The 22333-nt window shown below is 39.4% G+C and overlaps 1 protein-coding gene across 3 annotated transcripts in view; it reads right to left on the minus strand.

Annotated features, from left to right (window-relative positions):
* The window catches only part of TUT7 (terminal uridylyl transferase 7), a 77698-nt gene extending 56584 nt beyond the window's left edge, over positions 1 to 21114 (minus strand). For all 3 annotated transcript variants that reach the window (XM_049653856.1, XM_049653915.1, XM_049653784.1), the window contains exons 1-10: positions 20357 to 21114; positions 15124 to 15305; positions 14693 to 14809; positions 14014 to 14191; positions 12319 to 12407; positions 10107 to 10158; positions 9131 to 9200; positions 8214 to 8340; positions 6297 to 6416; positions 639 to 791 (exon numbers count right to left, since the gene is read on the minus strand). In XM_049653856.1, coding sequence (XP_049509813.1) covers positions 639 to 791; positions 6297 to 6416; positions 8214 to 8340; positions 9131 to 9200; positions 10107 to 10158; positions 12319 to 12407; positions 14014 to 14191; positions 14693 to 14809; positions 15124 to 15305; positions 20357 to 20921 — 1653 coding nt within the window. In that variant the 5' untranslated portion in view covers positions 20922 to 21114. The remainder of the gene's footprint in view (positions 1 to 638; positions 792 to 6296; positions 6417 to 8213; positions 8341 to 9130; positions 9201 to 10106; positions 10159 to 12318; positions 12408 to 14013; positions 14192 to 14692; positions 14810 to 15123; positions 15306 to 20356) is intronic.
* Positions 21115 to 22333: the final 1219 nt, after the last annotated feature.

Below are 22333 nucleotides of genomic sequence, written 5' to 3' on the forward strand. Positions count from 1 at the left end.
TGAGAGATAAAGGCTGAGCATGAGCAGGGGAGGGGCAGACAGAGGAGGAGACACAGAACCCGAAGCAGGCTCCAGGCTCTGAGCTGTCAGCACAGAACCCGATGAGGGGCTTGAACCCGAAAACCGTGAGATCATGACCTGAGCCGAAGTCGGACGTCCAACCGACTGAGCCACCCAGGCACCCCTGAAATTTAAATGGCAATTCCTTCCTTGTGCATATATTTCCTTGCCAACCTCTAATGGTATGGATGAGGACATGAAAATACATCATACCAAATACTCGCTGTGATTTTAGTACCTTTGAGGTCAGCGAACTTTTCATATATTTAAAACTCTTAATACCATCTAAGACATAAGGTCTTTGAGGATAGACAGGGATTGATCTCTGAATTCTCAGTAACCCTCACAGGACCTGGCACACAGAAGAAACTACAGAAATAACTGTATCTGATGATCTGCATTTTACCTTTTGTCTTTATTTGTCCAGTTGAAGGACCGGACAGACTAGAAAATGAAACATCCACGAAAGAGTTAAGATAGGTAAAGACAGAAAGGAGGCCTGATTAAGTCACAGAGTCCACAATGAACAATGAAATCAAATAGAAATTGTACAATTAAAAATGAGAAAGAGAACAGACCTGTCCCCTCTTAACAGGCACTTCTCTTGGTGCCTCGTGTTCTGCTGTTTCCGCATCTCCGGCAGCATTGTCAGCATACTCCCAAACCACGGTGTCTTCCTGAACATCTTTAAGGTTGAAATTTCCTAGTTTGTTCAATGAGAACCCTTCAATCTAGGAAAAATTAGACACACGCTATTATTATAAGGTAGAAAGGATTCGATATCGACCAGAGCATTATTAATCCTGGAAGAAATGGAAACATACTTATAGCTCACTGAAAATAGAAAAGTGGGGCAGGGGGAGGGGGCAGGCGCCTGGGTGGCTCAGTCGGTTGAGCGTCTGACTTTGGCTCAGGTCACGATCTCACGGTTCGTGAGTTCAAGCCCCGCATCGGGCTGTGTGCTGACAGCTCAGAGCCTGGAGCCTGCTTCAGATTTTGTGTCTCCCTCGCCCTCTGCCCCTCCCCCACTCACGCTCTGTGCCTCTCTCTCAAAAGTAAACATTAAAAAAATTTTTTAAATTAAAAAAAAAAGAAAAAGGTATCGTTTCTGGGATACCTCCAAGACATCTGTTAATTTGAAAATACTTTTTAAACTAAAAACCAAGGTTTTAATTGGCAAAAGAAATGGTGACTTTGTGAAATAATTTTTTAGTGAACATTCTGGGAGAAGGTAACATGGCTTAGGCCTAGAGCCATGGGTTCTGGAGTAAAACTGCCCAGGCCCTGACCTCAGCTCCCTCCTGGAGCTGTGAGACTTCCAGTCAGTGCTTGCTTTCTTCCCGTCGCAGGTTTTTGTAAAAACGGGTCCCAGTAGAACTTTTATGAGATAGTTGTGACATGAAATAATGGACATAAATCACTGACACAGGCCACAGTACGCAGTGAATACTCAATCTAAGAAACTGTTTCTATCGATGTTGTTGGGATGCAAATGGATAAAGAAAACAGTTTGGGCTTAAAAGTTCCAAGAAATTTGGAACAAAGTTGAACAGCTTTCTTTATTGTAAAACGGGACTGATCATAGCCTTTAAACAGGTGCGTGTAGGGGGCACCTAGGTGGTTAAGTGACCGACTCTTGATTTCGGCTCAGGTCATTATCTCGCGGCTTGTGGGTTCGAGCCCCGCATTAGGCTCTGTGCTGACAGATCAGAGTCCGGAGCCTGCTTCTGATTCTGTGTCTCCCTTTCTCTCTGCCTCTCTCCACTCTCCCTCTCTCTCAAAAATAAATATTAAAAACATTTTTTTTAAAGTGCCATTAATTTTGGAAAATTTCAGTCATCATTATCCCCAATTATTTCTTCTGTTCCTTTCTCTTCTCCTTCTGATACTCTCATAATATATATATTACAACTCCTGGTAATTGTCTTGCAGTTCTTTGATATTCTGCTCTGGTTTTGTTTTTTGATCTTTGCTTTTCAGTTTGGGAAGCTTCTACTGAATGAAGTGCACTGAGTCTTTGCCCATCTGTGTCCAAGCTACTGATGAACCCACTGAAGGCATTCTTTATTTCTGTTACATATTTTATTTGTAGCACTTCCTTTTGATTCTTAGAGCTCCCATCTATCTCTCCACTTCTATTACCCACCTGTTCTTGCACGTCACCCATTTTTTCTGTCCGAGCCCTTAGCATTTTAATCTAAGTTGTTTTAATTTACCAGTTGGATAATTCCAAGGCTTGTTCTGCCTCTTTAAACTATGGTGGTTTTTTTTTTTTTTTTTTTTTTTTTTGCCTTTTTAGTACGACTTGTAGTTTTCTGGTGGAAAGCTGGATAGGTGTACTGGGTAAAAGGGACAGAGACAGGCCTTTAGTGTGAAGGTTTTTTTTTTTTTTTAGTTATTTATTTTTTTTGTGGAATGTTTATTCATTTATTTTGAGAGGGAGAGAATCCCAGGTGGGCTCCATGCTCTCAGCACAGAGCCCAGCTTGGGGCTCAATCCCATAACCTAAGCCCAAATCAAGAGTCAGACGCTTAACCAACTGAGCCACCTAGGCACCCCAAGTGTGAGGTTTTATTTTGCTAGGAGTTAGGCTATGTGTTTGTTGTAGCTGTAGATGTCAAGAGGCTAAAACTTCATCTGGTGTCCTTGTTTTTGTCACCCCTGTTGTCTTTGGGTTTCCTAACAGATTTCTTCTGAAATGAGGTGTTTCTGTTATAATCCCATTTTATGCAGGAGCCCTAATGATGTGGTGGTAAGGTCTGGGGGGAGGGGAAGCATTCTATATAGTCCTATGATCAGGTCTCAGTCTTTTAGTGACTGAGACCCTCCCCCTGCGTTCCCCCAGGTAAGAAGACAGGAAAGGTCAGGAAAGGGGCTGGAGTTAGGTACTCTCCTTTCCTCCAGGTCAGTTAAGCCCTGGTTAAAAGTTTCCCTTGAAGGCAAGCTTGTTTAGAAGAACAGAATGCTCTGGGCATACTTTAAAATTGCGACTTTTTCTCTCACCCGGCCAAAGCACGAGGGGATTTTTCTTGGATCTTCACCCTGAGAAGCTGGTGGGGGTTCCTGGAGGTAAAACCTGTGAAATTGTTGGGGGTCCCCTAAGACTGGGGCTCCCTGTTATTTTTCACGCTCAAGCTTGTCCATACTGAGCCTCCAGAGCCATAGTCTAAGGCTTCCTACCCTGGTATAGGCTCCGTTCCTGGCCTCCTGCTCTGATAAGTTATAATTTGCTCTATTTGCCTGTCTCTCCAATTTTTTGGGCAATGGTTTTCCCTGTGACCTCAATTCTCTGATGGATCTAAGAAGAGCTGTTGATTTTCACTGTTTAGTTTTTTTTTTGCTTTTTTCCCCCCTTTTTTTCTGAGTATAGAGTGATGACATCCAAGCTCGTTAATCCAACAGACTGGACCGGTTCAGAAGTTAGAGACGAGTTGATTTTATACACAGAGTTGAGGGTTCCACTTCTAATATCTTTCCCTTCTGGGTTCTTCCCCTTTATCTGGTAGCCCTAATTCCTCTTGCCAGAAAGGGGACTGGTTTTTCTCGCAGAGCTGCCTTTAGGGGTAAAGACACAGAAAAAACGGACACTCGCTCTGTGTTGGCCACCTGCTCCAAGGTCTGACTTCTCTCCAAAGTCGGCTTGCACTTGTTCAGTCTCCAGAGCGTTCGCGTTGTTGGTTTTTTTTTTTGGCATTTTGTTGAGAATTTATAGCTGTTACTTATACACGGATCACTTGCTTAGGAGTTCATGCCTCCGTTTCATAAGTAGAACCTGACTTTCTATTGAGGGAGAAAAGGACTACATTTGTTCTCCTACTTTGTTTTAGGAGCTTTACATTCATGGTCTCATTTCAGAATTTTTCAGATAAGGACTCCGAGGCTCAGAGAAAATAAATTGCTGGAGGTCACAGGGATATGTATACATAACAAGAGCTGGAGGAATTGTAGGGCTATCAAACTTTAAACTACTCTTCCTTCCATTACATTCGTTACCTGGCATCCTTCATGTGTAAAGGACTGTTTGCTAAAGGCTAAGCCTATATAACCCAAAACAAGACTGATCCCAAACAATATTTACTAGGAGACTAATAAGATATTATTGTAGTGGACAAAAGATGATGAGCAGACAAGGTTAAACCTATTCATCAGTCATTATTCACTATGATTTCAACTTTTAGTCAAATCAAGGTCTACTAACAATACATGGAAGTTAAGAGGTCAGCGAGGACAGCCCCCAACATGGAAGAGGTCTGCATAGGTTGGGAGAGAATGGCTGAAGAATTTCTGAGGAGACAGATTAGGGCACAGAGGTAGGATATTCTAAACTTCTTCATGGAGAATTTTGTCTTATTCATCTGTGTATTCCCTTCAGGGCCAAATACAATGACAAACCTACATAGTGTTTTAAAGACTGTGAAGGAATGAACAGTTTAGATACTTTCATCCACATAATTTAGAAATCTTCAATGGATTTTCTATAAAAATAATGATATAGAATTTCTGGCACCAATAAGGGACTGAAATTAACTCTTTACCTTCACTTGCTTTATATTTCTGTGACTCTAGCAGAAGCTTCTAGCATTGGTAAGACTCTAGTACTGGCAATTGACTAGCTTAAAACATTGAAAACTGCAGATCATTTTGGTTCAAGCAGTAGAGTGTGCCTTATTTGATCCATAGAATTCAATCCATGTTTGACCACCACATACCTGTTTCTCTCATTAAATCTTAAATGAACAAATGGTATAATCACAATCAAATTCAGTGTCACCATAGAGAATTTCCAGTATCACTGCCTAGGATGTAATATACTGGCCACAGAAAAGGGTATATTGATACTACTGTAGTCTTAAGTAAATCCTGAGGAGAATCCCCTTACCAGAATAGAAACATCCTTTTTCCTGTATCCTCACAGCAGTGAGAGGACTACTCAGAGGTGACCAGGACCCAAGGAAAGGCATATCTCACCAAGACAATAGTGAGTATGGGAACCCATACAATGTGCTCTCAAGAGTCTAACTGGTTTGGTTCCATCCTAACGTCCTGTCTCTACTGGACTAACATGAGAGAAAAACTTCAGAGACAGACTCCCCTCTGGGTCTGATGGAAAGGGTTCTTTATCGCCTAAGGGATGACTGTTCTCTCTTCGCTCCACCAGGAGAGCAGTCTAGCAGACACCCGCTGGGACCCTGCATCCTTTCAGTTCAGTACAAGCACAAAGAGAGGGCCCTTCAGTCCACTGGGACACAGAGCCGACTGCGATCCCTCTCCGGGACCATTTACAAGGGGCTCATTCTGCTTTAGTCTTTGTTCCTAGGACCCAGCAGGTCCTTGTTTAATTCTCAATCTGTTAAGTACAAAGAAAAAACTTTTCCCTATAATCATACATTTTTGCTATGTACCCATAGGTAAGAGCTACTGCCGTAGAACATACTCTCCTTAAATGATGAGAATCCTGGGTACAGTAGGAAGAAAAGTGGTTAAAATACCAAATGTGCTCAAATAAGCTTTTCACCAAGGGAGACTTTTTATACAGTAAGTGTATATATAAGATGTTCTCAAGATAAACACTTAGGGTTTAAAAGTGAGGTTTCCAAGAGGATGAGGAAAGGTATCTTGACTTTGAGACAGTTTCTCCTTAAATCCTATTTGAATAAACCAATTCAACCTTAATTTATGCAGGAAAGAGTGGCCACATCACTGAATTCTGAATCATCTTAAACACGAAAATATTATTCAAGCGGTAACAATGCTCTGCATCTTGCAGTACAGCCAGCAATCTCAACTCTTTCCTTTTGTTTCACAGGGAATGGGGAATGCAGAGGGCTGAAAGACTAGAAACAGAAAGTTACAGCAACCAAATGCTTCATGCAGTCTGTCTGGAGGTGATTTGTAAATTCAAGTATCTAGTCATACTCAAAGGAAGTATGTACCAAAGGATAAATTTAATTCTGGTTCACATTCTCTTGTTTAAAACCCTTAGGCTCATGTGTGTTTCACAAATTAAGAGGGTTCTCAGTTTAGAGAACTATTGCTACCCCTAGCAGAGTATAGGCCAGCATCTTGTAGCCAAATACATTAATATTTCAGCAGTGAGAGGCATGAATGTTCAGACTAGGAGGAAAAATAAATTCATGTCAGTTCTGGTTAGGTTTTTAGATTTTGAAATTATGCGTAAGCAACTGTGACCCTGTAATAAAATCACTATCAGATATATAAGCAAAAAAATGTTATACCCATGATCCTAGATAAACAGGCAGAAGGGGTTCTTTCCTCTGTTGCAGAAAGAAAATGGCCATCAGGGCGAACACATATGGTGGCAAACCTCCTTCTTCAGGGTGATCTATACTGCAAAGCTACAAATGAGAGAAAAAAGAGTAAACGTTCTTTTCTATCAATGTATTATTTACACAATTTTTTCTAACACCTCTAACTTCGGGACACGTGGGTGGCTCAGTCACTTGAGTGTCTGACTTTGGCTCAGGTTCTGATCCTGTGGTTCGTGAGTTTGAGCCCCACACTGGACTCGCTGCTGTCGGGACAGGGCCTGCTTCAGATCCTGTCCCCTTCTCTCTGCCCCTCTTTCACTTGCACTGTCTCTCAAAAATAAATAAACATTAAAAAAACCCAACCAAACAAACGTGTAACTTCATTCCTGTGTGTTAGATGGTTTACTTCTCAGAATAGAACACCACAATGACAAAAAATAAAACTTCCTCATACTTTTGAAGCAACCACTTACTGTGGTTGAGTGGCAACTTCAAATTTTAATCTCGTTAATTAAACTAATATTTGTTATTCCATTTTTTAAAAAACTTTATTTATTTTGAGAGAAAGAGCATGTGCACATGTGTGCACAAGTTGGGGAGCGGCAAAGAGAATCCCAAGCAGGCTCCACACTGTCAGCGCAGAGCCAGATGTGGGGCTTGAACTCACCAACCAACCCTGAGATCATGACTTGAGCCAAGATCAACAGTGAGACACTCAACCGACTGAAACACCCAGGTGCCCGTGTTATTTCATTTTTTGACACCCACGGCAAATCCGCTCACTTGGTGAAAACACTTATATATGAAATCATGGGGTTCCTGGTTGGCTCAGTCAGTTAAGCATCCAACTCTTGACTTCAGCTCAGGGTCATGATCTCACAGCTGGTGAGTTTGAGCCCCAGGCTCTGTGCTGGCAGAGTGGAGACTGCTTGGGATTCTCTCTCTGCCCCTCCCCCACTCATGCACGCTCTCTCTCTATCAAAATAAATAAATATTTTTTAAAAACCCACTTATTAATGTAATCAAAATGACAGTTCAATCCCAAGTACAAGCCAACTGGCTCTGCTCAGTTTAGTGGTCCCCTCATCCGAAGCTACTGCCTTGAAAATTCACGCATTGGTCAAAAAGATGATTGGGGAGAGAATGTAGGCAAATTCATTAGCACTAACAGGAAAAACAATTTAAGAGCATAGCCTACTTAGGGATGAAGCAGGAAGCAGCTTTCAAAGGATGGCATATTGTAATTATCAACTCACTCGGTTAAGGGTAAAGCAGTCCCCTGTTTATCCCGGACTGGGGCAGCAGGGACTACCTACTGTTACTGTCATATCTTAATTAGTAAAGCTTTGGCTTTTCTCTACAAAGCACCTACCCAGAATCTCCATTTTATAATCATGATGGGACCTTATGTTTTAAGGAAATACTAAATGCTTAATAAATATTGAGATGTCATATTTAAAACATTATAGAAATGTAAGCACGACGAGAGAGGGGCTTCCCTTTCTGGAGTCTCTGGGTACATTATTGGAAATGGTATGAGAAGGTTTACCTCAAACTTTCCTGTGCCTAACAATCACCTTGGGAAACTAGTTAGAATGTAAATTCTTGGACCATATCCTCTGGGATTTGACCTATAAATCTGATTTTTAATAAGCACTATAAATCATTTTGATCTTTTGAGCAATACTGTTATAGTGAAATAGAAATACTAAATTTTCCTTTCCGTAGACATTAAATTTCTGTTCCAATACTCAGATGCCTATTCCCTTCATGTCTATAAATATGCATCCAAACATTTAAGATTAAATTAACCATGCAAAAATCAAAGCGTACTGTTTATGCATACATAGTATGTATTTGTGCATTTAAAGAACTCAAACCTACCTTTGCCCAGTACCTAAATGCAATCACCAAAGGAACCAGCTTTGATTCAAGTTTTCCAAGGGCAGTTAAATGGTTTGTTGTCAGACAAGCATTTTCATTTCCTGCACTCACTTTACAAAGAAGACCACTGGTGGGGTAAAGGGTGGGATGGGAGAGAAAAAGAGAAGGATAAAAAGTGTTATGCAGGTATCAGGTATCTTTTAAATGCTGACAACTAATTTATACTGATAATAAAGATCTTCAAAATGAAAATTAAATACTAAATCTTTATGGGTTATTTAGGCCATTGCATTAAGAAAAAGATAGGGCAGCTACTCTCTGAGCGAATTTTATTTTTCAGAACTAGAACTTTGTATTTTCATATACTAAAACTATTTCTGAGGGGAAATGAAAATAAGGAAAATACTGTAAGATGTTTCAAATGAGAGTATGGATTCATCTTTGTAAGAATAAGAGTGTTTTCCCAAGAGTTGGAGGAATCTGCCTAATGAAGACTCATTACAGCCTACAAACCATCCATTTAACGTGGTGATAATGCTTCCAGATGGAGGAAGAGACACACGGGGGAAGTCACACTAATTGTTATTCAGCGCTGCTAAAAATGCTGCTGAAAAGGATGGCAATGTAAGGTGGCTCGATCAAGTGATGATTTGATAAAGTTGTTTTATACTGAAACCAAATGGGTCAAGATGCTTCCTCCCTATACTTCCTTTCAAATAATTCTCTTCTTCTTAAAATAAAACACCTTTTCCTCCTGCATCAAATGCCAAAAGTATAGAGAGAATGCTAATAGTGAGCCTGTGAAATTAACCACATAAGAAGCCTGTTATTCTAGAAACTGGACATGAAGACAATAAAGTACACGTGCTTCTGGCAAGTTTCTATTTAACATATAAACAGCTTAAAGAAATGGAGACCTTTGCTTTTCTCTGCACACCACCACTGGTACCCTAGCATGGAAGTCTGCGTCAACATCAACAAAAGACTCTGAGGAAAGAAGAAAAAAATATTAAGTAGGTTAATTAAATTTTGTTTAAAAGCAGAACTAGATAAAGTACAAGTTGTGACTTAATCTGTTCAGCCTTTTGAAAGATGATTATGAAATAAAGCTGCGATGACTTAAAAAGGAGAACAGTATTATGTACAATAATCAAGTAATCACATTAACTTAAAACCTTCATTTTGCAAAATTCACGTTTGATTAGAAACGACTACATTACTGGATCAGGACAGGTAAGTGTTATGTGGATCAGGACACTGGAAAACAAAATTGCTGCAAAAACTACTAAAATATCTGGGCTCAAAATACATCTTGACTGAAGTAAGAAGAAATGTTTAAATGTTTCAGTCAACCAAAAAAGAAGGATGGGAAAGACTAATTGAGATGAGACAGTTTAATGAGGCCTACGGAGAGCATTAAAAACTCAAAGTCCTAAGCTGGACATTACTCCGGATGACTAGTAACCCTAACCGGGAACAAGTGTTTGCTGAGTTATTAATCAGAGTTGGGTTGCATCTGCTTATCGTCTATAAAGCATTAAGTTAAAGAATAAAGCAGATCACACTTTAGTTTTGCCCTCAAGAGTAAATTTTACATATTTTGCACCTTTTTAGTCTGGGTTTAGGACTCAATCTTTACAAATTGTGACATTATCAGCAAGCTAAAAACTTTACTTACAAAACGGTTATTTTGCATTGTAGAGCAATTAGCAGGACTCCCAACTAGCTAATAATTCATGGGCATTTGCTTTGGTTTTCTGTTTGGATATTACCCAGAGAAATAATTAAAAGACACATGACTTCCTATTTTCAACATCTGACAAATAAGATATATCTAAATTACAGAGAAAATAAAACAATTAAGAGCAAAATATGGGAAGAGTTTGGCCTTACCGCTGTTCTTTAAACATTCTTGAACAAGTAAGAGAACATCTGGCTGAGACATCTAGGAAACAAATCAATGAATACATCACGAATCCATATATACTTCTATCTCACTGAGATAATACAGTCATCTGAAGTTATCCAAAGACCTTTCCAAATTAGAAAGCACACTGCTACCCAAGTAAAGAAATTAATCATGCTATGTGCACACAACAGAGGCATGAGAGATGAGCACCAGATGAGGGCAAGAGACCAGTTACACAGTTAACTCCTGATTAACTCATTCCTGAGGTAATTGGCCTCACAGCAAATCTCAAAGACATGAAACTGTTAATATCACCTCTCCTCTAGAAGACTTCTTCAGCCCTGCCTCTCTCCAATCCTTGCTCCGCATAGGAACCAAAACCACTTAACGTCATAAATCAGACCTAGTCATGCCTCTCCTTAAAACTCTCAATGGCTTCTTATTGCCCTTAGGTCACAGTGCAACTTTCCCACGGCCCACAGATCCAGCATGTTGGGCTCTAGTCTATCCTACCTTAATGCTGCTTCTTTCTCTTGGTCCCTCCACCTTGGCTATACAATCATCCCTTCAGCAACTTGAATAGGTCACACCCATACTGATTTAGGGTGTTTGCAAACGCTGCTTCCTCTGCCCCAAACACTTACCCTTTCACTTCTCCACTCTTAGTCATCATTTAGAGCCTAACTTCAAAGGGGACCTTCATGACTACTGGATCTACACATCTCTTGTTCTTTTCTGTCACAGAACCTTGTTCCCCTGCATAGCTCTCATAACAATCAATCGTATAGATGTAATTACTTATCTCCTCCACCAGCTATGAGTTCCATGAGGGAGAAATCCTACCTGTTTTGTCCTCTGGAATCTAGTATAGTTCCTGGCATACAACATGGACTCAGTGAATATTTGCTAAATGAATGAGGAGACTAAAATAACCACTATACTGGTAAATTACTCATCAGAATTTAAGGTTAAAGGAAGAGTAGAATCTATTGGTCAGTTGACTATGTAGCTATAGCAGTTAGGGACGGCAAGAAAGGAGTGGTTGTAAAATAGACATATAGGGTGCTTCCCTTTATTTTTATTTATTTTTTTAATTAAATATAATTTATTGTCAAATTGGTTTCCATACAACACTCAGTGCTCATCCCAACAGGTGCCCTCCTCAATGCCCATCACCCACTTTCCCCTCTCCCCCATCCCCCATCAACCCTCAGTTTGTTCTCAGTATTTCAGAGTCTCTTATGGTTTGCCTCCCTCCCTCTCTGTATCTTTTATTTCCTACTTCCCCTCCCCCCTGGGGAGGGGATCCACATATGAGTGAAAACATATGGTATCTGTCTTTCTCTGCCTGACTTACTTCACTTAGCTTAATACCCTCTAGTTCCATCCACATTGCTACAAATGGCCAGATTTCACTCTTTCTCATTACCAAGTAGTATTCCATTGTATATATAAACCACATCTTCTTTATCCATTCGTCAGTTTATGGACATTTAGGCTCTTCCCATAATTTGGCTATTGTTGAAAATGCAGCTATAAACATTGGGGTACAAGTGTCCCTATGCATCAGCACTCCTATATCTCTTGGGTAAATTCTTAGCAGTGCTATTGCCAGGTCATAGGGTAGATCTATTTTTAATTTTTTGAGGAACCTCCACAGGAACCTTCTTTATTAACTAGCAACCCAGGCAAATGGGCATAAGCCATCTGCAACCTGGCCTGGGGAACCACCAACAGATAAATAGATAATCTATGAAAGTGCCTTCCAGGTTCAAAATTCTGAATCATCAACATCTTTTTAAATTACATTAAACCAGAAATCCAGGCTAGGTGTGGTTCTTTAAAAGCACAATTCTTTAACGAAGTAGATGTATAGAAGAGGAAACTCAGGAGCAAGTTGAGCTTTTGGGTCAAAAATGTTTACATATACACACGGTTTAAAATCTGAAATTCTCTGATGTTAGAAAAGTTGACTTTACCAAGATAATTTAACCTTCTTAAGATAACAGAATCTAAAAAGCCCCATTAAGGTAGGCAGAAGAGCATAAAACTTGAAATTTTAGGAAAAAAAAAGCTGCCACCAATACATTTACACTATCTTCAAATATCTAAAACATATCAATACATAGCTCATATTTGAAAAAAAGAATTTCCATACCACTCTGTGAAAATTCCAACATTTCATTTTGTACTTACAATGGCTGGAAATTGAATGTCAATGTTTACATCTGAATTTCTGAAACCTAATCTGCTACAGGATGACCCATATAATCTCAGAGAACAATCTGAAAAAAAAAAAAATTAAGTAAGTCATAAATAAAGTGAAATTTCTCAAAAGTCATAACAAAACACTGCTATTTCAGGAATGGAATCACCAATTAAAACTACACATGAAAGAAAGACAGTATTCAAGTCTGGCATAATCAAACTAAAAGGAATCGTTGACTGTCTGCTGTTGTCTTCATTTTTATTTTATGTAACAGGGAAGGCTATACTGTCTGTGGTTTAGCTTAACAGCCACTCTTTTCATGTCAAGTGTAAAACATGTCTAAAAAAATTTCTAAATTATTACTTTTCATTTTGTGCAGAAAATACTATTTGCAATGATTTTTACAATGTGAAAGTCAAAAAGGGCTGCCTAACTTTGTCTCAGATCTATAAACTTGATAGTATATTAAAGAGTTAACGGAAACATTTTACCTTTTAGAAAACATGCATAAGTGTAATTTACTATAAAGATCATGTTCAGTAAAATAACCATAAAAATGACCTTCAGCATAAGGTTACTTTTCAGTAGGAATACTCATTATGAACAAAAAAGCCCTTAACATAATATACTCTATTTCAGAAAACTTTTGAAAATAATTATATCACTGATATTAACTTAAAATGCCAGGCAATAAGCAATTCGCTCTTCAGACGAAGGGGTGTGTGTGTGTGTGTGTGTGTGTGTGTGTGTCCTGCCTATATTTACATACAGCATTTTCCCTGCTAAGTTTTACTGTTTACTACCATTGTGCCAAAAAATTATTCCTTCTCATCAAGGGATTTTTTTTGGTGGGGTTTTTAAGGTTTGTTAAATCAAGTGATTTCTTTGAGTTTTAATAGTCTTCCGTGACAAAGTACATTCAGTTTTACAATGGAAATCTATGGCAAAAATTATTGAAATTACATATGCCTTTTCAGGAACTTATCTACAATGTAAAGGATGAGACACAGAAATGATGAAACGAACAGATATCTGCCCTTTATTTTTATGAAAGTATACAGAAGCATGAATGATGTACTATATGAATGATTTTTCAGTAGAACAAATAGTTCTATGGGTGATATGGTGATAAATTCTGAATAGTGATTCCAACTCTCACTGTGGGTCAGAATCACTTGTGGAGCTTTCTACAAAATAGTTTTCTCTGGCTCCACGGGGAAAACTTGGAAAATTAACCAACAGCACACAAGATCTATTACAAAACAGTTTTCAGAGCTCATTATAGATGTTGCAATTCTTTTGAAAAGTAGTTAAACAGAACTTTTCTGGTACATCTAACCTGAAAGTTACTCAAATGTACTTCTTAACTCAAAATATTATGTCAATTTAAAGACACAGGAAAGTAAACAAATATATGCACAAGGGATTCACAGTGCCCCAATAATATGGGGCATTTAAAGTACCTGTGTACAATGAAATTCACAGTGAAAACAGGTTTAAAGACAATGCACGTAAAAGTCTTTGTTACCTTAGGGAAAAGCCAGGAGAAACAAAAACACACAAAAAACTAAGAGCTTCAGGACACGGCAAATCAAGTTCTGTTAGATGAAAATCGCTACTCGTAGGAAAAATGAATGAGGTACTTTTAGGTAGCTAAATAGAAAAACAAATCTAGAAAATACCTGGTAACTTGTGTTGGAACACATTTTCCATGATACGTTTAATTTCTAGTCTCTGTTCCAAGTTCTCATTGTGTAAGCCAAACTCCTGTACCACTTTGTCAATGGCAATACCAATTGCATTTATCTGGGAGGGTGTAGGCGGGGGTAACGTAGTGAGCAACTCTTCCTCCTGCTTCTCCTTTTAAGATCAATATTGAGATTAAAAATGACTCACACAGTTTTTACCTTCTACCATTCACTGAGACAACACCCTGTAGAATACTCTGGAATTATTTTTCTCAGCTCTCCCTCTCACCTTAGCTGTGTTAGTCTTCATCTCATCAAACATATATACTTCTTTATGCACATAAAGTGATAACAGAAGGCAGGAATTAGGAAAAAATGCAGGGAAAGAACATTAAAAGCAGCAATGACAAATTATTTGCTTTATTATGACTGGTATAAGGGCATATACCTATGTCCTATTATTGACTTCATTCATCCTGATACTGTTCTGAAAGAAATTCACAAGACTGTCCCGCAAAACATACCTGACCAATGTAAAGTATTTTGGCTAAAATAAATTCAATAATATAGTCATGTTATTAATATCACAGTCTTAAAGAGAGGAAAGTCAAAAGATGACAAGTAAAAACAACTGAAAAGTAAAACATATTTGTTTGGGTTACATTAAAGTTACCTTAATGTTTTTCTTGTGCCTCTTCTCTTTGATATGCTTATGGGCAAATGCAATGGATTCAATTAAAACATCACAAAGTTTGCAGGTGTACTTAGCTGTAGGGTAGTTTCTTGGTCGCTGTAATTCGAAGAGATTTATAGAGACATATATATGTATCTTCCAAAATACAGGCAAACAAAAATTAGCCAGAAATGATTTCCCCATCACTTTCAAAGCTGTTAATATATTATTGTCACTCTTTACTATCTTAATAGTCATTTTTTTGAAGTAACTCTATTAAATCAAACTATCACTTTTATTTTTTAACCTGTAGTCCTTAAATACTAATAACTACAGTAGGATACCTGACTCCTCAAAGCACATATTCCCAATTACTAACACAGTTTAAACCAAGACAACGATTTTAAGTAACAAATAAAAGACATTATTACCCTTTTGAGCCTGTCAATGAAGTCTCTCTTTAATCGCTCCTCTGCCTGCTGTAAGCCCAGGAGCTCTTTCATTGAAAGCACAGACTCATCAATCACGGGGCCTTCCAAGTCTCCGTCCTGCTCATTTTCCTCATTTTTAGACCTCCGTGGCTTCCGAGGTCTGGATCTCTGCTTCTTGTTTTCTTAAGTTAGGGGGAAAATATTATTGGCAATATTGAATAATACTGCTCTGATGAAAAAGCAGACCGTACATATTTATGATGTAAATCATGTGATTATCAGAACGACATCTGAACACAGCGAAAGGAAAGCTCTTCCATGGATAAAATGCGTGAATATTCATTAACTACCTCATCTGGACACATCAGTCCTCAGGAATCCTCTTTTTGGAACACTGAAAAAGAATCCATTTCAACCAATGTGATTTTTTCATTTCTTCCTGGTGTGCTCCCATACTCAAGCAATAGTAAAAATTATCCTCTGAAGGCAAGCACACCTGGAATTCTAATATACCTAGTATGGCATAATTACAATGTTAATGTATCATATTCTAGTGTGCCTGTAAGTATACTTGCCTTTCCAATGAAAACTATCCATATGTGCTTTCATTTTTTGTAAGTGAACAAGCTCAACAGAGCAAAGGACAACAGGGTATCTCCAAAGAAGTCAGAAATCAACTACATTCTTATCTGGAGTGAAAATCCATCATCTAGTTGTAAATTTACCTTTCATGTGATTGAGCCCTCCTTCCATATTCATACAAGAAGTCCAGGCCAAAGTTTTATTTACTGAGGACTAGTTCCCATCTTATCTTTACTTTCATTTTAGCTTCTTTAAACAGCCTGCACACTAATAAGCACATTTCGAAGAAAAACGACCAGTAGTTGGAAAAAAAGTTTTCTGTATGTACAGACTAATTCATTTAAACTCTGCTGTTAGTTCTACAAGCTTTGTAACTAATAAAACTTTTTTCCTTTTTTTAAACTTACAACTTTTCTATCTGGAAAACTGAAGATGACTGTGGGATTGATCTATAAACAATGGTTTTCAAGAGCTTTGATAACTTCTATCGAGCTCTGAAAATGAAGCTACCAATAATACATATGATCAAAATAAAACTCATTTCCCCAATTAAAATGGTGACAAATGGTTTGAATAATGTTTAAGTGGCTTATCAAAAATTAGTCTTTCAAAATAGAAACATACTGAAAAGCCCTGCATGAACCAATTCCTAGGTCAAGTTTACAGTGGAACTCATTTCTTCTATGGCACTTACAATGAATCAGTTGACTGAAAAAAATTCTGAGTCAGAAAAGGGAGGTACAGGATCTCTAATTTGAAAAAAGCTACTGTGAACAGCTCTAAAGAAAAAGTAGCAAGCATTGTGCTTAAAGTACCAGAAGGTGAATATATAGTGAAATTCTGTGAATAGCTTCTATAGTAGAAGTGGCAATTAAAATAAATTAAAGTATTAGGACAAATAGTTTCTTTAAAAAGGCAATCAAAATGGACCAAATAAAATACTAAAACGTAAGTATCATTTGCAGACAAAAATCAGTCTACTTTAATACTTAACACTCCTCTACTCCCAATTAATTTATCATAATCTTTTAAGGACAGTGCTCTTGGTCTGCATGAACTTTTTTTTTTTTTTTAAGTTTTATTTTTGAGAAAGAGAGAGCAGGGGAGGGGCAGAGAGAGAGGGAGATGGAGAATCCCAAACAGGCTCCACACCATCAGTGCAGAGCCTGACGCAGGGCTCAAACCCATGAACCGTGAGATCATGACCTGAGTCAAAACCAGGAGTTGGACACTTAGGATGCTTAACTGACTGAGCTACCCAGGTGCCCCGGTCTGCATAAACTTCTGAGACAAGAACTTCTTTTAACTTAGCTGTGTGTCTATTCACATGTAATTTGCCTATCATTACAAGGTCTACACTAAATAATTACATCTGTGATTTCAGTGTTCATAATAAGTTTCTTACTTTGACGCTCATTAGAGATTTACACTAATATGTGCAATACCCATTAGAAAAGTCCACATTAGCTTACAAAACTGTAATTGCTATGGAACCCAATTTCTTTAACTCCTCCCTTCTTGATCACAAAGGCTTCTCACCTATTTGCTGTCATTTTCCAGAGTGACTTCAATTTCCCTCCAAAGAGTACAATTAATTCCTTATTGCTTTTTTAAACATTTTATTTTCAAGTAATGTCTACACCCAACGTGAGACTCGAACTCACAACCCTGAGACCAAGAGTCCCACGCTCCACAGACTGAGCCAGCCAGGCACCCCATTCCTTGTTTTTATACAGAGAAGTGGATGGCTGCAGAAATTCAGATGATGATGACAGCAGCTGTCATTACTGAGTATTTTTTTATGCGACAGATGCAATGCAAGCACTTTATGTGCACTGCCTCGTTTAATCCCTACAGTGATGCTGTCATAGATGCTAATGTTATCCCCATTGTACAGATGGGGAAAATGCTGGCCCCAGAAAATAACTTGGTTCAGGGACACATGACTAAATCAAAGTTAACAGGATTTGAAGTAAAGATTGAAGCATGGATGGAATTCTGAAATCCAGCCTTTTACCTAACAATGTAAGAACTGGAAAGAACTTACTAAAATCCATATCCATTCACATTTAGAACAGACTGTAACTGACAAGACAGTATCACCTTCTGAACTGAGTTTCACAGGACTGCATGGTAAAAATAGCAAGTAAAATCTCATTGACGGGAATCTTGGAAGGATAAGGCTGGGTACTGCTAAAGAGTTCCCATAATTCGAGGAAGGCAACCTAGCTCATCTCATGTGTCTTGTAACATGAATTCTCTATATACGCTATTCCAAGTCTCCCACATTTTATTTGCATATGGCCCATTATTCCATTCACAAAGGACATGTGTATTTGAGTGGATATTTTCCAGCTAAGATCACTAATGGCATTGTCCCAAATACATTACATTGGCAATCTAGGATATGTGAGGGATGAAGTACAGGGCGGTAACGTAGAACTGAAAGATAGAAAATAAGTATTAAAAAACAAAGCAACTCTAAGATAATTTTCATTATATCTTCTCACATCATTTAATGAGACCCTTGCTTATTAAGACATAATTCTGATTCAAGAAAATTTCAGTCCCTTTAACGAGATCCTTTTTAGGATCCTGAGTGCAGTGCAAAGTTTATACTTCAAATTGAATTTCTCTCTACAGTAAGCGATTTTATACCACAGCTTAAAATTATTTCCTTTCTGAAGATTTCCAAGGGCTAGAAGCTGAGCAGTCCTTCATTTAGCAAATGTGAAAGAACATACCTCTTTTTCATATGGAGAGAATATGGGGGTTTGGGGATTGCCTTCAATTAAAAGGATAGTAAAAGTATGTACTTCCTGTTCAAAACCACTTAAAAGCAACTTTTTTGGTTGCTTTTCAGACTAAACAAGAATACATATATGAGGCTTTCAGTCTGTTAACAGTCCCTATTAGTATTTGTCTGGTTGCAAACTTTCGTTCTATAAATCTTTTGTTTCTATAATGCTACTCAAGATCAACTTTTTCTTTTAAAAAACTATTGGTAACTAAGTTAAAATGTCCATGTCCTACCTGGACACAGTAATACAAAAATACTTAAATGTACACAGACTTTTAAAAAGAAAAACACAAATCAAAAGTCAAGAAATTATCAATACATGTTCCGTTTCCCTCTGTCAAATTCAAGGTCCAGTGAGGCCGTTAATGGCCAAAGCAGCACAGTACTCAATTTCAGGTTCACTTCCTCATCTACCACCCAGCATAATCAGTCTGGATAAGTTTCACCTTGCCAAGCCACAGCTGCCTGCTTTGCAGAATTGTGATTCTACCTTGATATATCACGACAGAGCACTGCATCAGACACTTCCTTCAAGTTCTTTCTAGCATCCTTTCTAGCTTCAAGATTTATGAGGCCAAGAGTTTCTCTCCTGATTCCTTTGTAACACCTCATTCTGTTTGTACTCTTTGATACAAGGAATTTTCTCTTGCTTTTCCTACCTTAAGAAATATAAAACGGCACCTTTTCTCTCATTTAATACTATCAAAAGACCCTCTAAAAATAAGTGACACTTTCTCTGTTAAGTATTCTACATGTCCAGGTCCCAATATCAGACGCCTTACCAGTAAAATACAGAAATGTAAGCTGGCCACTGTGAGATAACATGAAAGAAAAAGGCCTCTGGACACCTAGGAGAGTGCCAATATTGCCTAGATGCATTTAAATTTAAAACAAACAAACAAACAAACAACTTTAAAGTGCTGGCCAGTTTGCCACCCATTCTATATGGTCACTAAAAAAAGGCTCCCAGCCAATAAATTTAAAAGCCCATTTTTCCAAGCATAATTTGCATTTTCAGACTAAATACTGTTTTACTTTTTCCTTCATATTTATGAGTTTATTTCATTTCAGTAATTATTGTCCATTAGATAATTTTCCTGTTTATAGAAATTATGGCTACATGGACAAAATCTACTATCCACCTTTGAGAAAAATGTATAAATAATCACTTTGGGGCAATTATTATCAAGCACACATGGCCCTTAGAAATGGGTTTTGGTTCTACGGAAACTAAAAAGCAAAACTTATCTGTATTTCTGACTTTCGAAACTTAAAGTGTCCCAGTCTGTTTGCCGTGCAGCTCACTGTTGAGCAAAGAAAAAAAAAAAAAAAAAAAAATCCTGGACTATCCTCCTCTGGAGATCGATGCTCCCTCCAAAAGACATATAATCCTCTGAGACAGGAAATCTATGTGGTCTATATTGTGTATTTACATCGAGGAAGATTTTTTTTTTAGCTTTATATTCTGTCATTTATATTATGGACACATTCACTATTCAAATACAAAATTACAATACATAATTTAGAAAATACATATACACCACTCAGAAAATATGAAACAGTCCCCAGGGGGATATCATCACCCTCTTCTGTAGAAAGCACCAATGGGAAATATGTTTACCGAAGGAAAATGAGCCTCACGGCACAGTAAACTTTTAAAGAGACCAATACATGCAACGTGTTGAAGCTGCCCAAATGCCACGATTACAGTTCTTAAGAGTATTCGCATTAAATAAGCAGAGACTATGAAAAATTGGAACTGCATTGCTGAAAATAATAAACCTCATTTGGATGACAAAGAAAAGATACTGCGACTTTGGGCTTGTCACTTGACAAGTTGGAACACATTACCAGGGCTTCCTGCTTCCATTTCTGACATGGTTTCTAGGCTTGTCAAGTCTTTATGAAACAGTCGTCTTACAGTTCTGCAGCCTCGTCCATCCTGCCACCTATATCCATCTTCGCTTTCTTGAAAGGAGTCTTTTCTTGGTCGGTTTAGAACAGGAATTCTAGGTCCCGGTTTGAATTCCCTCCAGCTGTCTGAATTACCAGCAAGTTCATCAGAGAGCCATCTCTTACTCTGATCTTTGTGGTTGTCATTCATCCAAGCGGGCTGACTGTAAATTGGGTTTTTAAATGCATAGGGATTGCTGGAAACAGCATATGGTCCTTTTCTGGGGGTATTCCCATAGTTCCCTGGTGTTAATTTTTTTTTTGGAAGGCCTTTTTCCATTTTACTGCTATGGCCTTTAACATAGTCATCCATTATTAAATAATCTTGCTGGGGGTGAGCCCTTCTGAAATCCTCATCATCTATAGTTCCTCGGTCTTTAGCGCGTTTCACAAAATAAGGTTTTGCGGCATCTCCCATGGTCTTTGACTTCAGTTTTCTCACTCTGTACCTAGAAGAAGACATTTTGGGAAATTATCAAACCATAACAAGATATCATACCAAGCATGTGAAATACCACACATTTATTGCACAGGTGCTCAAAAGTCTGTAAGAAACTCTTCCTTTCCTAATTTCCATCACATCCTAATAATCAGCACATTACACCAAAAGTTGGGAGGCTTGCTTGAGTCCTATAATAGTCTCCATGAAAATTAGTACTTACTATTTAACGTGACGATTACATCTGTGACTAAGGGAAGCTCCCTACAGTCTTGAGAACTGCAGTATAAACAAAATGTTACTCACACCAAGTTGGTTGGCTTTACCTATAAAACAAAAGCGCTCCTCCACAAAACAAAACAAAACCCTCATCCCAAGCCTATGCTGTTAGAAAGCTCCGGAAACAGTCTTAAAAAAAAAAAGTTGCCAATACTTTTAAGTGTTATACAAAGTAACCGAAACTTTCTGTGAACGTAGCTCATCTCCTCTCAGCTTCACTTTTCTGTCCCTTCTCGGTCCTCCAGGGAAGGGCTTCGGCTCCCCCTCACTACCACTATTCAGAACCACAGGCTTCGGTCGCCTGGGCTAAAGAGGGGCTCGCTCCCCACCAAGAGTCCCCTCTAGTGAAAGGGGCTGGGTTTCCCACCAAGAGACAAGTCCAGCTCACCTCCCCAGTCCTCACTCTCTAACCCCAAACAAGTTTGGTTTGGTCAAGAACCGCATTTCTCCCTCTTCAACCCCCCGTCTGATCGCCCCACCCCCGATCTGCCTCAGTTTCCACCCTTCGAGGCCGGAGGCAGAGAAAGAAGAGGCGTCCCCGCACTCCTGGCCACGAAGCCACCTCGGGGACCAGGAAGCAGGAAGTGACCTGCCTCCTCAATGGGGTTCCGGGGTCCCCCCGGCCGGCCAGGGGGCCGGGGTCGAGTGCCTCCACCCAAGTCCCTGCTTCTCCGGCGCCGGCAGGGTCTGACACAAAGTGAAGATGCGGACTCGAACCCGGGAGCTCAGTCCCCGCCGGCCTGGGGGCTCCCCGGTCCTCGCAACTGGGGCGAGGAGGCCGGCGGGGGAAGGAGCCAACGTTTCTCCCGGGCCGGGCCCGCCCTCTACTCCGGAGACGAGGGAACCCACCGGAGACCCACCCCGGAGGCGAGTCCGGGAGGGACGCGGAGAGAAGGCGCCCTGGAGCACTCACCACCTCCGCCGCGGTCCCCCGCCTCTTCCTGTCCCGGCCCGGCTCCCTCTCCGTGTTTTCCTTCGGCCCCACTTCCGGCGCTCAGCGCTGTCTCATTGTGCGCGATTCGAAGCCGGCGGTGCCCCCGCCCGAGCGCTCCGCCGCGCACGCCGGAAACGCGCGCTGCGCCCGCAGGGCCGCCCGCCGCCCCGCCCCGCGACGCACCCGCCCCCCGGCAGGAAGAGGCGGGGGACCGCGGCGGAGG

Source organism: Panthera uncia, chromosome D4, assembly GCF_023721935.1.
Source record: "Panthera uncia isolate 11264 chromosome D4, Puncia_PCG_1.0, whole genome shotgun sequence".
In the NCBI taxonomy this organism is placed as follows: Eukaryota; Metazoa; Chordata; class Mammalia; order Carnivora; family Felidae; genus Panthera; species Panthera uncia.